The following is a 16,673-nucleotide window of genomic DNA, read 5'->3' on the forward strand; positions in this document are numbered from 1 at the left end:
ACAAATACTTTTCACGGCACTGCAGATTCCCGGTCCAGGCTAAAGCAAACGTGTGAATAACGTAAAGTTTCAACTCCTGCGGTTGCACAAAGACTTGTGGTCGTACTGAAGTCTATGGAAAGACTGTTGTCGCCTCTTTTCCTGTATAATGTAGGTAAACACTTTCCTTATGGGCTCAATTACTAGTTAACAACTAGTCAGTTGCAAGTCATGTAACTCGCGATGAGGATGCACTGCACTCAGTTTGTTTTAGATCTGTCCATCCCTCATCAGATCCAGTGTCAAAATAACAAAATGGCGATGATCAGCTTTACGTTGGGGCTTCACGATGGTCACAACGGCTACTATCTATGCTAATTTAGGCAGCAGGTAATGAAGTGAGTACTGCTGCAATGTCCTGAGCTAAAAATAAAAAGGCCTTTCATTGGTCTGGATAGATGTAGTTACCTGCTAAACGATACTCTTTGTTCACTTTAAATGACTGATGGAAACGACACAAGAACGATTACTGGCTGTAGCTTAAGTAGGAGAGGTTGTGAGGGAACTGGCTAAACAGTGTGCAAGGTATAACCAATGATGTCACTGTGATAAGACCCCCGCAGTGCTGCTGAATACAAAACTGAGGGATGACCTCTGCAAGCTTCCATAACACCAGGCACTACCCGGCTCTGTCGGCTTCCAGCATCCAGCATGAAGCCTCTACAGCACACACACACAAACACATGCGTAATGCACTCGCTTGCATCATCATAACCCCTCTCACATAAACACACACACACAGAATTAATGTGGCTCGAATGATATCTCAAGGACTCGGTTTCCACACCATGCTGGGTCTAGGAAGCAGGCCAGGTTTTGGGGTGAACTGTCTCACTCGAGTCAATTGGACAAACAGGGGGCGCACTTCCGGGAGCCTGTGGCTTTGTTTCCTGCTCACCTGCAAACGGGACACCTGATGTGTCTTGGCTTCAGAGAGCTGGGTAATACTTGCCACTACTTGCCACCTTTCACCCAGATTTTGCAGTCTATCCTCTGACTTCTCAGAGTGTGAGATGCCATGCGGTGCAGGCGGTAGTTTGGGAGCAGCAGGTAGCTGTGAGGCGTTACTCAATGCCAAATGATGTCTCTGTCTCGACTACAGCAGATCAATAAAAGCTCTGACCTCGGCTGTCAGCCAGCTCAACTCTGTTAGCAAAGGGAATGCTCATGAAACAGGAAGCGCACAATAGTGTGTGAGCTTAGCAGCTAGGTCATTTGAATTTTTTGTCTGACATGAGCACCCAAGGGCGGCAATTATTGATTCTTGTCAGAAAAATCCTGTCATGTGATGGTATTTCTTTTGGCCTTGGTGATAAAATCAAATGTTTGCTAGGTCTTTGAGGAATATTTTAAGTCTCCCATTGGCCTCTTTGACACATGTTGAATCTGAAAGTTTCTCATTTGTGTGCTCAGTCACTTTTGTTTCCTGTAGAAAAAGCAGACTTCGCCCTGTAAAACACATTTTACAATCATGTTTTTCTTTAAAAATAACCGACATTCCTCTCAATCCTGACTAAATCTATTAACGAAATACCTCCTCTGTCCTCCAGCTAAGTAGGTCAAAGAATTTTACGTAATAACGCAAGGACTATAAATACACAAGCAAACTGTCAGCAGCTAATCACGTCTGATTTACGCTGGGACGATGCTGATGAGACTATTTTTCTCCTCTGTATCTGGGCCCGCAGCGCTCGCACCTCTCTGATGCTAACTGGTCAACTTTTAGAAGGAGTTTAAAGCCTCAGGCCCATTTTTGCATGAATGGGTGTCCTTTCTTTTCCCCCGTGACTCATGGATCATAGCGTTTACCAGTCAGTAAGTATTTAAGGATGCCTTAAAAAGTGAGGCATGCAGATCTTTAAATAACCGGCGTTGTTGCTGGAACATATACAATGTTTTTTAGAAAAAGGGGGAAAAAACCCTTTAAATAAATTCAGTGAATGCGATATTGTAATGCTAAATTATAAAGCTCTTTAAATAATGCAAGGCACTGATCCTGTCAGGCAGTTTGTTCCTGCTTAGTGAACCATTCATAAGCCGTGCTCATTCATAAAAAAACACAAATGTGCAAAGGTGATCAAGGTCTTTGTTTATTACATGTCCGGATGTATTTTACAGTAAAGAACTATTATTATAATTAGGTTGTTATTATCAGTAGATTTTTGTGCTCGTGATTATTACTTCAGGTGTTCTCTTTCTACTTTACTTTGGATTTTTAATACAAAGAGCATCGTCATCTCATCTGTTGCGTTAGTGTTTTACACAACTTACACAGGACAGATGAGGCCATGCACTAACAGATCATTCAATATAGAATTCAGGAAAAATATATGAATTTGATTTGATTTATTTAACTTTTACACACAGAAGGTGCCCACAGATACACTACACCTCTTTTCTGCAGGAAAACAGTGCTAAATGGGCTCTTTCTGAGCAAAATATCATACAGTTTACACTCAATAGAGACTAATAAGATAAAAAAGTGAATGGATGAAATGAAGGGACGTTGATGCTAAAGAAAGTGATCAGAAAGTTGAAAGGGTACATCGGGATAGCCTTCATAATCTTCACAAGCTCCTTTCAGTTAAAACTAAAATACAGACAGGTAACAAATTAAAGTGTTCTTGCCCACCAGCTGCTGCCAGAACAGCCTAACTGCATCTTGGCATTGACTCTACGTCATAAGATAAAGGTGATCACTCAGAGCAACTGGGTATTGATTTGTAGCAACTCCCCTCTCCAAGGAGACAAGTGGGAACAGACCTCTGCAGTGAGATTTATCTCAAACATAACAAAGCCACAGAATATCCTTCAGTGTTTCACTCTGTATATTATTATAATATCTGTATATTACAGTGATTAGTTTCTGAATCACTACGCCAAAAATCAGGACCATAAATAAACATCGACTAAGAAGTCATAAAATTAAAAAATAACTTCCTCATTTGGTCTTTTTTCCTATTATTTTACACTTTGCATTAACTGCAATACAAACTCAGATGAGACTCACTCGGTTGCAGAACATCAAATGTCCCCTGCAAGTCCCAAATGCCTCTCTTTCCCAGACGCATTGAAAGAAAAAAGGGGATTAGACTGAAAGTAACAAATAAAAATAAAGAAATCTAAACCTTAAAGGGTTTTTTCACATGAAAGCAGTAATGTTTTATGGAGAGAACTCTTTTTAAATCTTATCCTATAAGCCCATTTAAAATCTGGGGAGATGGCAGCACTGAAAGTGGGAATGTCTTTGCTCCACGGTCACAGCTCATAGAGGACTTTATCCTGCCTGTGACTGTGTATCCTCTCAGAAAAGAAACACCATGGAAAAGTAATCCTACTTGCCTGAATTCACCCTGGATCAAAAGTCAGCAAGAAAGGAAACGAGCACAGGAGGCCAGCCAGCCAACGGGTGGACTGTGCTTAAATTGGGTAATTTTAGATGATATATATCCACGTCACACAGGACCTTATAGCCTTCTCTAAATCACGACAGGGACTTTGGGCCACTAATTGCGCATTTCCTCCTCACATCTAACAAACACAGCATCGCTTGTGACCTTATCTCTGTGCCTGTCAGAGTGTTAGCATTCACATGGCAAGTGTGGCGATGAATGTAATTACTGGAGCCCAAAATAATAACACCATCGTCTTTGAGCGACCAGCAGCCAGTCAATTGTAACAGAGCCCCACCCTCCCTCCTCCAAATTACATGAGACAAAGACAAAAATAGAGTCATTATCGTCCTGGGTCTGTGGGAGAGACCCATTCAGAACAGACTGGAGAGAAGGGATGGGATATTAATAATTCAGGATTTTAATCTCTCACGATAACACTTATAGTAATCCTATTATAAAGTTTATTACAGGCACACAACTTTAAAATGACACCCAGCAAAGAGAAGTCAAAGAGAAGTATGCAATATGCATACACGACTCTCCATTTTTTAGTTTTATCACGGATCTTGAGGTGTTCCCACACCTGATGTTTTTGTCACTTGCCTAGTTCATTATACAGGATTCCCCTCAAATTATTTCCATTTTTATGTTCTGGAAGAACTGCTTAAAGTAATTAAAGAAAGAGAAAACACGCACACCTTCTGTACTGCTTGGATTTTTACATTTTTTTAAGGTTTAGCGATTTAAAAGGAGCACGAATCAATTTATATATCATTGTATTCTGATTCTAACTTAGGTTATGACCTTCAAACAGCAGCTCAGACTGCTGTGGAGCGTTGATTGAACGATATTATTACTGGTGTGTCAAGGTCTGAAATGAGCTTTTAATTTCATGTTTGGAGTCAAACATAGACAAAGAACACATGAGTCCTTGAATCTCATCTTGTGGGCATACATGTGTGTATGCGTGCATGTATGCTTGTTCATTATACTGGTGCAACGTATGCGCTTTCATACCTTTACCTTTGTATTTTCCAAAGCTGCCTTCAAAAACGTGAAAGACCTGCAATTATATGAGAACTGATTAAACTCTTCTGGATGATGACGGCCAAAGAAAGAAAAGCTGCAGTGCTCAGTGAAACTGCAAACAAGCCCAGTGCTTCATCTCTGACTCTACAGGGTCCACTAAGCATGTAAAAGGTTAAAGTTCATGACAGTGCAATCAGAAAAAAACTGAACAAGTATGGCTTGTTTGCAAGGTTTGGCAGCAGAAAGCCTCTTTTCTCTAAATACAACACGGCAGCGCAACTGAGGTTTGCAAAGTTGCATCTGAACAAACCACAAGACCTCTGATACAATGTCTTTTGGACAGATGAGAACACACAGAATATCAGCTAAAACATTTCATATGGACTGTTGAGCACGGCGGTGTAGCGGCAATGATTTGCGCTTGTTTTGCAGCCATAGGATCCAGACACCACGCAGTCGATGAGCCAACCATGAACTCCTCTTTATACCTAAATATTCTAGAGTCAAATGTGATCCATATGTCCAACAGCAAACCTGCGAATCTACAGCAGAGTGGCTGAAAAGGAAAGAATCAATGTGTTGCAATGGCTCAGTCAAAGTCCAGACCTCAACCTGATTAAAATACTGTGGGAAGACTTAAGAGAGCTGTGCACAAACAAACACTCGTAACCCACAATGAGCTGAATCAAGAGCGGGCCAAAATATCCCCAAAACAACTTGTGAGACTGATAAAGTCATGTAGAAAACCATTACTTCAAGTTATTGCTGCTAAATATGCTTCTACAAGCTACTGAATCATCGAGTGTGCTTCGTTTTTCACACGCTGCTTCTTCATTTTTACTTAAATAAATAATGACACTGTTTAATACGTCATGTGCTGCGGTTCATCCTGGGTGTATTTACCTAATCTTAGGACTTCTTATGAAGTTGTGTTAGTTTGAGAGTGTAGAGCGATGTATGAGCTGACTCTCATACTGAGGAAGTGTTTTGCTAAAACAGTGAAAGTTTGTCTGTGTCAGAGTTATTTGGGTTTGTTAATAATTTAATTTGGTTTTAATTAATTTGGTTTTTCAGCTCAGTTTAGTTTCAATTAGCGTCTGGCCTGGGTTTGTTTGTTTCAATTTAGTTTTTATTGTTTCAGCATCTGTAATGAAGGTGCATCACTTTGTAAACAGCAGATATTTGCACATGATTAACTCTGACACTGTCAAGATGAAAGAAGTCGCCCAACAAGCAGGTTTATGAGATTTTAGCTGATACTGGTGAATTACTGCTCTTGGAATTAAAATATATCCTATTATGGCGTGTTTGGTTAGGTCAACAGAAAATTATTATTTTAATTTGTCCCTGAGGTGATGTGAGGCAAAGCCGTTTAAATTAATGAGTGAAACATTTGAAAAAGTTTCAGGTGGCTATAGAGGAGGGGGTTCTAATGAGTACATAACCTCTAATTGTAGACCAGGAAAAAATGTTTATTTATCAGTTATTCTTTTTATGTTTTTTTCCCCCTTTTTTATCTTATTCCTGATTTTATGGTAATAGAGTTTATTGAGAAGTTGTGTTTTCAATTTAAGGAGCTTGGAAATACAGTGCCTGGACTTCTTAAGGTTAAGGTGAAGACGTTTCACCTCTCATCCAGGAGGTTTCTACACAGACATAGTCTATGAAGGGTTAATGGAGATTAAAGATCAGATGAAGGTGCTAAACTCAAATGCCACCTGTGGGCAACATGGTTTCATTCTGTATTGTTGTTCTCAGGATCTCGCCTTTGCTTTTTGTCTCTGATGTGCTTCAGCTGGCTTGATTGAGCCATGACATCCAGCTCATACTGGGGTGGTTTGCAGCCGAGTGTGAAGCTGTTGGGATGAAAATTAGTACCTCCAAGTCTGAGGGTGGAAAAAGAGTGGAGTACCCACTCTGGGTAAGGAACAAGTGGAGCAGTTTAGCATCATGAGTGAGGGGAGATCTGCAGCGATGCTGAACTGGTGAAGATGACAGTGAAACTGTCAGTTTAGTGGTTGATCTATATTCATACCCTCACTTATGCCCACAAGCTTTTGATACTGACTGACAGAAGGAGACTGTAGACACAATCAGCAGAAAAAAGCTTCCTTCAGAGGGTGGCTGGACTCTCCCCTAAAGATGGGATGCAGAGCTCAGTGATTCAGCAGAAACAGCCATTAATCCTTCGCATCCAAAGGAGAGCTGAGTTGTTTTGGACTGGGATGTCTCCTGGACACCTCTTGGGTGAGGCGTTTTGGAGATGTCCTATTGGGAGGAAAACTTGATTGCATCTCTCGGGTGGCTTGGTGTCCCCCTGAATGAACTAGAAGGAGGTGGTTGAGGAGAGGGAGGTCTTCTCTGCTTCTCCACAACCCTGATCCAGACTCGGATAAGTGGGAGTGGAAGATACGACTTTGATATAATTTTGAGATCAGCGGTGCATCATGCATGTTGTGTTGATCAATTTAACCAAATTGACAAATGCTTAAATTTTAAATTTTTCTCATGTATTTCTATTTTATTTTAGCTTGTTTTGTAAGTATGTTACCTTCAAAGGTTTGGCACTACGTACACAGATCTGTGTTTCCGAACAAACAACACATTTGCATTTATTTAAAATAACAATAAATTGATCATAAATTATGCAAGTGACTATTAATGATTCATTGAATTATTCATCCTTATTGATTTTTCATCAAGAATCCATTTTCAGCAGCCATCACTCAAGTGTTCCTCAGCCATATTGTGTTCCCTGATGTTAAAAGACTTATTGAGCTTGAGGAAAAATAACAACTTTTCCATTTGTGTTAGCACTGTTAAATTTTCCTCCATCCAAAGTCTGTATTTTTTAAAATTTTAATATTTTCCGTTTACAATACTACAAAACAACTAGCAAAGGGGAACTGAGGAAAACTAACAAAAAGTTTTCAGAATAGAAAACTTTTTGTTAGTTTTCCTCAAACTGGGGCCAGCAACACATAAGCACATGAGATACACAGAAAACACAATATAGAAACCTGGAGAAACCCCGGGACTTGGAAACATGAGAAGTGAAGTGAAGCAGTGGATGATGAGCAGATAATCCAACAAGGAACAAAGGAAAATGCACACAATAAAGACAGAGGGTAACGAAGGAATACAGAAGGGAGAATATGACACAAGGTAGACACAGCTGAACCTAATCTGACACATAAGACAAAGAGGAAGCAAAGCGGCACTGGCGGTTGAGTGGTTGGCGGAAATGGTGTGGCGCGGCAGCTGCAAGGCAATTGAGGAATGGTCGGTATTGCATGGCAGCCGCAAGCGGTTGGCGGTGTGGCATAGCATGCCAGCTGCTGCCAGTTGAGTGGTTGGTTTCACGGCAGCTGCAGGTGATTGAGTGGTTGGTTAGTGGCATGGCAGTCGGAGGCGGTTGAGCGGTTGGAGGCGTGGCACAGTGTGCCAGCTGAAGGCAGTTGAGTAGTTGGCTTCGCGGCCGCAGGCGGTTGAGCGGTTGGTTAGTGGTGTGGCAGTCGCAGGCGGTTGAGCGGTTGGCGGTGTGGCACAGTGTGCCAGCTGAAGGCAGTTGAGTAGTTGGCTTCGTGGCAGCCGCAGGCGGTTGAGCGGTTGGTTAGTGGCATGGCAGTTGCAGGCAGTTAAGCGGTTGGAGGCGTGGCGTGGCAGCCTCAGGTGGTTGAGCGGTTGGTTAGTGGCGTGGCAGTCGCAGGCGGTTGAGCAATTGGTTAGTGGCGTGGCAGTCGCAGGCGGTTGAGCGGTTGGAGGCGTGGCACAGTGTGCCAGCTGAAGGCAGTTGAGTAGTTGGCTTTGCAGGCCGCAGGCAGTTGAGCAGTTGGTTAGTGGCGTGGCAGTTGCAGGCAGTTAAGCGGTTGGAGGCGTGGCGTGGCAGCCTCAGATGGTTGAGCGGTTGGTTAGTGGCGTGGCAATCGCAGGCGGTTGAGCGGTTGGAGGCGTGGCACAGTGTGCCAGCTGAAGGCAGTTGAGTAGTTGGCTTTGCGGCCGCAGGCAGTTGAGCAGTTGGTTAGTGGCGTGGCAGTCGCAGGCGGTTGTGCGGTTGGTGGCCCGATGTGGCAGCCACAGGCGGTTGAGCGGTTGGTGGCGCTCATACAGGTCCATGTCTGCTGGGTCCATAGTGTGGTCAGATTTTTTGCAAGGGCAGATCGTGTGGAGAAGAGAGAGTGGACCCAAGGCAGACAAACAGCGAGATAGGCGAGAGTTTAATAGATAGCCTTTATTCTTGGCTGCATGAAAATACTACAAAACAACTAGTAAAGGGGAACTGAAAAAACTAACAAAAAGCTAAACTTGGGACAGCAAAACATAAGCACATGAGATACACAGAAAACACAATATAGAAACCTGGAGAAACCTGGTGGAGTTGGAGCTGCAAGGTGACTCAGAGTCAAGGTTCTGATGTAATCTGATGTTCTGCTGCTTAGCTGAGACACCAGGGTCTCCCACTTCTTTTTTTTCTAAGGTTAGACCCCCTCCAACCCTCCACACATGTGATTTAACAAATGTTCCTGCTCAAAAACAGCAGGAACATTTTCAAGTATGCTAAAATAAATTAGCCCCCAATAAATTTTCATTGGGTAACACAGTGTTTAACTGAAACACAGGAATGACTGCTAATAATAGACACTTTTGTGCCTCTGTATAGATAATCCATTAAAATCATGAATGATTTACTATGAATGACTCCATTAATTTTCATTTACACCATTTCTTGTCAATTCAATGTAATTTCTATAGAAAATAAATGTATTTTTTATCTAAAACAAGAACATTATAGAACCTCAGATGGGTTTTTTGTTTTGTTTATTTTTGTTTTGTTTGTTTCGTTATTTCACACGCACATGCCAATTTTAAAAACACCTTTAGACCTTTTCATTTTGGAAATGTTTTTATTGTTAAAGACAGATCATTTTTACATGTGGATCATTTTTGTATAGAGTGATGAGAAAAAGTCCATGTGCCACTTCTCATTTCTTTATATTTTGCTTGAAAAAAAAGGGAATTGGCAGAGTGATTTACTGAAGCATGTGCAAATATATATAAATACATGTATTTACAGCATATATGAGCAAAGATTGAGTTTGTACTCCATTTTCAATCCATTTATTGGTGGTGGACCTGTATCTGATGCCACTGAGGTCACAATTCATCACTTTTGACAAGATCTCCAACACCCCTGGATGAAATGCATCTCCAAACCATGACGGAGCCTCCACTGTGTTTTACAAATAACTGTAGACACTCACTGCCGTGCCTCTCTCCTGACGACCTTCCTGCATATTGATGAGAATCTGAGCCAAAAATGTCATATTTGAATTCATCACTCCATCAGATCTGCTGCCACTGATTTTCAGTCCAGTTCTTGTGTAATTTGGCATGCTTCAGCCTTTTCTCCCTGCTTCCCTTCCTTAAGAACAGCTTCTTGACAGCCACCCTTCCACTGAGACCATTTCTGGTGAGGCTTCAGTGAACACTAAATGGATCACCTGACGGGCCAGATCCATCTCTCGGGTCCAGTATCAGGTCTTTGTGGATTTTTCTTCATGTGTCTTGAGGACATGACTTTCAGATACCGTCTATCTGTTGTATCTGTGCGTCGCTGTTACGGAAAGAAATGAAACGACAGCGCACTCCTGTGGTCACGTGTCAAACTGTAGCTCGCCGACTTTGACCCGGAAGCTCTTTTCACTGACCCGTGTGTTTTTCCTGCCTCACACGTGGGGTTTTCAGCACTGAGCAACATGGCAGCGTGCAGTGTAGAGGAGTTGTTGGCTAAAGCTGAGGCGCAAGAGGCGGAAACGCTGAAAAGCATATCAGTCCAGAAAGAGCTGGACCTGGAGTTTGACATCGGGAACCTGCTGGCGTGTGACAAAAACCGCATCGAGCCTCGCGACCTCCGGGAGAAGAGCAAAGAGGACTTTCTGCGCGCTCTCGCTCGCGACAACACGCAGCTTCTCGTCAACGAAATATGGAAACGGCCCACGGAGAGGGTCGAGGAGGCGATAGTGGCCAAACTGCCGGAGCCGACGACCCGGCTGCCCAGAGAGAAGCTACCACCGAAACCCAGACCTCCAACAAAATGGGAGCAGTTCGCCAAGCTGAAAGGCATAAAGAAGAAGAAGAAGACCAACCTGGTGTGGGATGAAACTGCAAAGGAGTGGAAGAGGCGCTGGGGCTACAAGAGGGCCGGCGATGACACCAAAGAGTGGCTGATCGAGGTGCCCGAGAGCGCAGACCCGAATGAGGACCAGTTCGCCAAACGCGTCAAAGCCAAGAAGGAGAGGGTGGCCAAAAACGAGCTCAACAGGCTGAAAAACATCGCCAGATCGCAGAAAGTCAAGATCCCTGCTGTAACCCTGACCCCCAAAGCCAGCCAGTCCAAAGACGAGCTGGCCAGAGCCGAGAGTGTGGCCAAAACCTCCACAGCATCCTTGGGGAGGTTTCAGGACCGCCTGCCCAAGGAGAACCCAGCAAAGAAGGGCAAGAAGAGGAAATTCGAGCCCCTCATTGGCAACTTTTCTAATGAAAAGCAGAAGCAGCTGGAGCTCCTGAAAGTCATGGACACTAAGAAGCCCAAGTTGGACATCACCAAAGCTGTGAATAAACAGATGAGGCAGGAGGACAGAGAGGATGCTGCTGCAAAACACAAGAAGGCAGCAGGGAAGAAGGGACGTAAAGGCGGCAGCATGGGTGGAAAGGCCAGAGGAAAAGGTGGGAAAGGAAAAGCAGCTGGAGGGGGAGGAGGGAAGAGAAGAGGCAAACCTGGGAAGCGCTGAGGACTCTTGTGTCTTCCTGTGTGTGGTTGTGTGTGTGCCTGCCTTGGCATGAAAGTGTTGGACATTCATGATGCAATATGAACAGAACATCTGGTTTACCTGTGGCCCACGGGTGGGATGCTCCCTCCATCTATGTAAACTATGTTTACTGTACATTTTGACTGCAGCATCCATGATGATTCTTTTCGATGTATGTGTAATATTCATGAAAGAATTTCACAAATATACTTTAATATTACAGCCGAGTAGAACACGAGTGACTTGTTTTTCTGTCTTTAATTATTGCAGATGTGATTTTTTTAGTTCTGTGTGAGTAAATTGATGCTTCAAGTCTGAAACGGTTAAGTTAAGTATCGTAAAGCGTTTTAGATCCTTGATAAATGAGACATATTTGAAAATAGGTTGTTTTTAAGGCTATTTTTGTTACCCTTTACATATTACTTTGTAAACTACATATATACATTCAAAATATTTGACTTCTAATTTTTAATTTCATTACGTTTTCATATGATTTACATAGTTTTAACAGAAGTTTAATGTAGTTTATGTAACTGGGGAAATACTTTAATAGTACTAATAAAACCAGAGTGTTTGTGCAAAACAAATTGGGATTATAAGCACTATTTGATATTTAAAAAAAAAAAAAAAATCTTTAAATTTGGCTCAGGGACCCACATTTATCTGTAGCCAGGAGGTCAAGAGATAATTTCCTATAAATCATAAAGGTTTGCTGCTGAATGATTAAAAAAGTGTTATTCAAATGAAGCTTTTCACGTGATTGTGGCTAATCATGTCAAACTAATTAGCGCGCTCTCTGCATCAACTCGTTCCTTTGGAAGCTTCTTGCTCCATTTGAAAAAAGAACAAAAATGTGCCTCCCATAAGTCAAAAATTCAGGTTATCAAACTTGGTAACTTAAAAAAACTTGAAGTTATTAACTTTAAATTTTGAGATATGGATGACAGAAAAAGCTGTTTTTTCATTGGCAGAAACAAGCTTCCATATGTTTCCACTGCTGCTTAGCTTTGTTTATTAGCCAATTAGACTGTATGGACAAAAGTCCATCTGGCATCTGTCTTTACAAACATTTTTGAAAGAGTGGGTCGTTCCCTGAATTTAACCGTGGTTCTGTAGTGGGAATGCAATGAGTTCATTTAAAGTGGAAGTGTTTAGGAACCACAGGAACTCTGGGTGAAGTTAAGGTCGCTGAGGTGCTCTGCTGACTCATACTTACACATGTAGTGTAAGTATTACAAGAGTGTTTATATCTACAGCATACTTTTCTACACTTATCCACATTTCACCAATGCAGCAGCAAAGTAGTCCAACAATATGCATGTTCATCATTATTTCAATTTATTGTAAAAACTGTGGAGTTAATAGGTGAATTTTCTGCTCCTGGATATGAACATATATGCATGTCAGAATATGAGACTGCATAAAAAGCCATGCAGTAGCTAAGAAAAACTCAGCCAGGGTTGGTAATGTGCAACAATACCTCTTATGGTGTATTTAATAATTTGTTTGTGTGTATTTAGTAATATAAGGTGTATTTTCTGAAAGAATATGGGGGAAAAATTGGTGCCGCACATTCTGGCTAGTTAAAAATGTGGCCTACAATGGCCCAGTGCTCCCAGGGGTATTTAATGGAAACGTTCAAACAGGTTTTTTTATACATACTTGTTAACTAATTTACATGGTCTTGGGAAATAGCTTCAAAGCTTCCCATTCATATTAAATGAGGCTGGTTAACTGCAGCAACAAGCTCCAGCCAGTAAATGCATGTCAGCATCAGATCAGATGTATCATTCATGTAACAGCAGAGAGGTTTTTATGCTCAGAATATATTTTTTTAAGCTGCCGCAGATTGTCTTTACAGACTCTGAGCTGTTCAGTGTTCATCAGTTTTCTTCTTCCGAGAAGCATCAGATCGGATTTCTTAGCAGCTTAGCGGTGTTTTTTTTGGTTATGTAAGGGCTTCGGTTTGGCCTTGATGTCTAGACTGGAGCCATCGTTCTGAATTAGGAGCAGTGTATAGTGTAACAAATAGCTCACAAAGCCAGAATCTGCAACTTAAGTACATTTAAACACAACACAAAGCAAACTGTGAGTGGGATTTTTCTCTCATCCAGTTGAGCACGTCTTTCTTTTGTGGTGGTATTGAGGTGTGTATTTCCACGGTCTTCACCCTTTTGAAAGAGATTGGTCTTGGAGCCAGAGTGGTTGCAGTCTAGTCTAGTCCATTTTCCTGGACTGCTAAGGCCTCAGATAATGAGATTTATTAGTCTCCTGCATTTAGAGGTGTTTCCACTTTCAGGCAGCACACAAACGCACCTCTTGCTCTGTTCACCTAGATAATCCATGATCCTCTGACAACCTTATTTCCTGTTGACACTGATTGTAATTATTTGTGAAAATTGACTGCGCGTAATTTCTGTTTGGATTGTCTAGAAGAACAAAAAGTCAAATCCTTCTGCGTGTGCTGTATCCTCACTTTGTCGCCAAGGCTGCGGGGTGCTCTGTCCAGCTCCAGCTGAGTCATCTCTCATCTTAGTGACGGATGCCTTTTTATCACTAATGCAAGCTCGCAGCCAAGCGCCTTCGCACCAGAGCTGGAGAGGGGAGGCGGTGGTGGGGTTTCAATCACCATCTGTTGAGCGGTCGGGCACTCTGTCCCCAGCCCTATCATCTTTGTCCCTGCTCACCCAGGCCACAGGAAAGTGGGGCACAGCCAATAATCAATCAAGCACTCCTGATGAGGTGAAATTATGAATTCTCATTCACATCTGAGCAAGCAGTAGCCTCTAAACTTCTTTTGCATGTGGCCAGATGGTCAAAGAACAATAGACATTGGCAGCAAGATGGAGTGGTCAAGCATGATATATGAGAAAGATGCCGCCTCTTATTCCAAAATAAAAAGCATTGGTGTCAGGTGATAAGAAAATTCTAACAATCATACATTTTCTGACATAAACTAAGATTTTACTCGTCCCTGGTCACGTGTATGTGTGTCTCTGTGTGTGTGTGTCCAGCTCCAGTCTGTGCTGCAGTGGATTAGTCAGCTGCATTTATTTAAGGTATTGCAGAGAGAGCTCAGTAGTCCCGGACAGTGTGAGAGCGTCCGATCTTCAAGATGCAGCGCATCTACATGCACAGCAATGAACACTTTGAGGTTTTCACCACTGTCCTTGCTCCACAAGGTGAGTGGAATCATATCTGCAGGGAAGTGTGGCTTAGCAGGACATTATTTATGTGGTTAGCAAGAGCAAGCCCAGTGCCAGCTGACCGATAAATGCCTTGTTTTCCCTCCTTCTGGACAGTGTACATAAAGATTTAGCTGCACAGATGTGCATTAATGTCGAGGTCTTCTTATGGACATTTGCATATTAATGAAAAATGTTGAAAATAACCCTTTTTTGCTGATTCATTTCTGCTCTCGATGATAAACAGGGAGGTATCGATACAGAGCAGAAGCTGAAAAGGCAAGTTCACTTTTTTCTTAATTTTCATCAACAGAAATCTGCATATTTAACTGCACTGATATGAAAATGAGAACTCAATTCACAGGTTTATGTATGCTTATATATGTCAAAGACTAATGGATATGAATGTGACATTGCATCAGTTTAATCAGTTTCCTGCAAAACTACGCATTTAGTTTTCCACTTTCTCTCACATAATATTCAGGTGTAACATAATGAAGGGTAAACCCTGATTAAGAGTTACCATTACACTAAATAACAACTAATCCAAGTCTTCACACGTAATCCTTTCCATTCACCGACTCTGATCTGCGGGCTGTAAAAAAAAGGAGCTGGACGCTGATCATGAACAAGTTCTGCCCTAACATAAATGTAGCATTGAATTTTAATCTTGCAATATTGAATATTCAAATTAGAGTTAAAAATTATTGTAATTCTCCTTTTGTCCATTAGATGGTAGTGGTGCACAGGTACAGGCCCCACTGGCCTGACGAGCTGGAGCTGTCTCCAGGTGACGTCACCCTGGTGCTGTCCAAACACGAGGAAGGGAGGTGGTTTGGGCAGCTGCAGAATGGGCAGCGAGGTTATTTCCCCGCCTCATGTGTGATGGAGCTGCGCCAGGTTGGTTGGCTTCTTGAATGTGCTCAGTAATGCAGAGAAAGTGGACAGAACTGTTGCTGCTGCAGCTTACAGATGACAGATTATATTATCCTCTCTGCTCTGCTTGTCACATCATGTATGTTTTAAATAAGCCAGAACCAAATGTGTGCCTACATAAACATATTACAGTCATGACAGAATTTAGAAACGCCTATGAGAGGTGTTTCCTTAAGTCAGTCTTGAATTGTTGCACATTTAATAAGGGATATTTATAAAGGGTAATTCATAAATTTCAGACTTAAATGCATAATATTTGCACTGGTTTTGGTGGGAGCTCATATTGTGCAGTGATTGACCAGAAGCAAAGAGATTTCTCACAATTTTACCTTCTCTAATTTAGCAGTTAAACACTGACAAACACAGCAGGTGTTAAGAAGTATAACATGCTCCTCACTAACAGTTAATAACTATAAACTATTCTCTCACCATTCTCTGAAAAAAGTTTTAAAAATTTCCTGTATTATCAAAATTTTGATAATGTCAGTTTGATTTATGTTATTTGCTATAACAAAAAGACATGATCAAAAATTACTTCTATGTTTTTGAACAACACAAATAAAAAAAAAATCAAAAACAACAAGAAGAAAAGTGTTTTAAATAACTCTATTTTATAATTACTGTCTATTTACTATTAAATAATTAATAAAAGGTGGAATTAAAAACATCATGTTTCCACTCTCAGGCAAATCTGCCTCCCAAAGGCCTTCGGAGGAGTTTATCTGTGAGGACTACACCCGGTGACAGTGAACGCGGCAGATATGGGAAGTAGGTGTAAACACACACATCAATAATTTCATGCTTCCCTCTTATCAAGTATATGCACACACACACACAGACACACAATCATGCACGTACACCCAGCATTCGGCAGATGTTCCCCACATCCCCCATCTCCAAATCCCACCCCACTGCTCTCCGCCCAGCACCCCTGAACAGGTGGCCCCTCTCTTCCCTCATTAGTTGACAAAGCACACTGATTACTGAGCCTGCTAAGCACACACGCGCACACACACGCACACAAGCTAGTCAATCCCCTTCTCACAGTGCTGCATCTCATTAGGGCCAAAGAAGAGCAAGAGGGAAAGAAAAGACTTTGTAGTTGTTGTTGTTTTTATCTAAAAGAAAAAACAGTCAAATACACCCCTGCAAGAACTATTTGATATACAGCACATTTGGTTTATTATAATAAAATCTATTACATTTCATAGCGCATACTCTCTCTCTCTCTCTCTCACACACACACACACACACACACACACACACACACACACACACAC

General features: G+C 41.9%; 2 protein-coding genes across 2 annotated transcripts in view; both read left to right on the forward strand.

The window, feature by feature from the left end:
- The first annotated feature begins 10,165 nt into the window (after nt 1-10,165).
- rrs1 (ribosome biogenesis regulator 1 homolog) lies at nt 10,166-12,019 on the forward strand. The gene has a single exon (XM_005912193.2). The coding sequence runs from the start codon at nt 10,220-10,222 to the stop codon at nt 11,252-11,254; it is 1,035 nt and encodes a 344-aa protein (XP_005912255.1). The 5' UTR covers nt 10,166-10,219; the 3' UTR covers nt 11,255-12,019.
- Nucleotides 12,020-14,252: 2,233 nt separating this feature from the next.
- The window catches only part of LOC102314291 (SH3 domain-containing kinase-binding protein 1), a 3,491-nt gene continuing 1,070 nt past the window's right edge, over nt 14,253-16,673 (forward strand). The window contains exons 1-4 of the mRNA XM_005912192.3: nt 14,253-14,454; nt 14,705-14,736; nt 15,190-15,357; nt 16,079-16,161. Of these exons, the coding sequence (XP_005912254.1) occupies nt 14,388-14,454; nt 14,705-14,736; nt 15,190-15,357; nt 16,079-16,161 (350 nt within the window). The 5' untranslated portion in view covers nt 14,253-14,387. The remainder of the gene's footprint in view (nt 14,455-14,704; nt 14,737-15,189; nt 15,358-16,078; nt 16,162-16,673) is intronic.

The sequence above is a fragment of the Haplochromis burtoni genome, unplaced genomic scaffold, assembly GCF_018398535.1.
Source record: "Haplochromis burtoni strain Fernald_Lab_line unplaced genomic scaffold, NCSU_Asbu1 Contig_1, whole genome shotgun sequence".
Taxonomy (NCBI): Eukaryota; Metazoa; Chordata; class Actinopteri; order Cichliformes; family Cichlidae; genus Haplochromis; species Haplochromis burtoni.

Bases quoted from the DNA above. Each gene is read 5' to 3' on its own strand.
- rrs1 (XM_005912193.2), top strand. From the start codon at position 10,220: ATGGCAGCGTGCAGTGTAGAGGAGTTGTTGGCTAAAGCTGAGGCGCAA.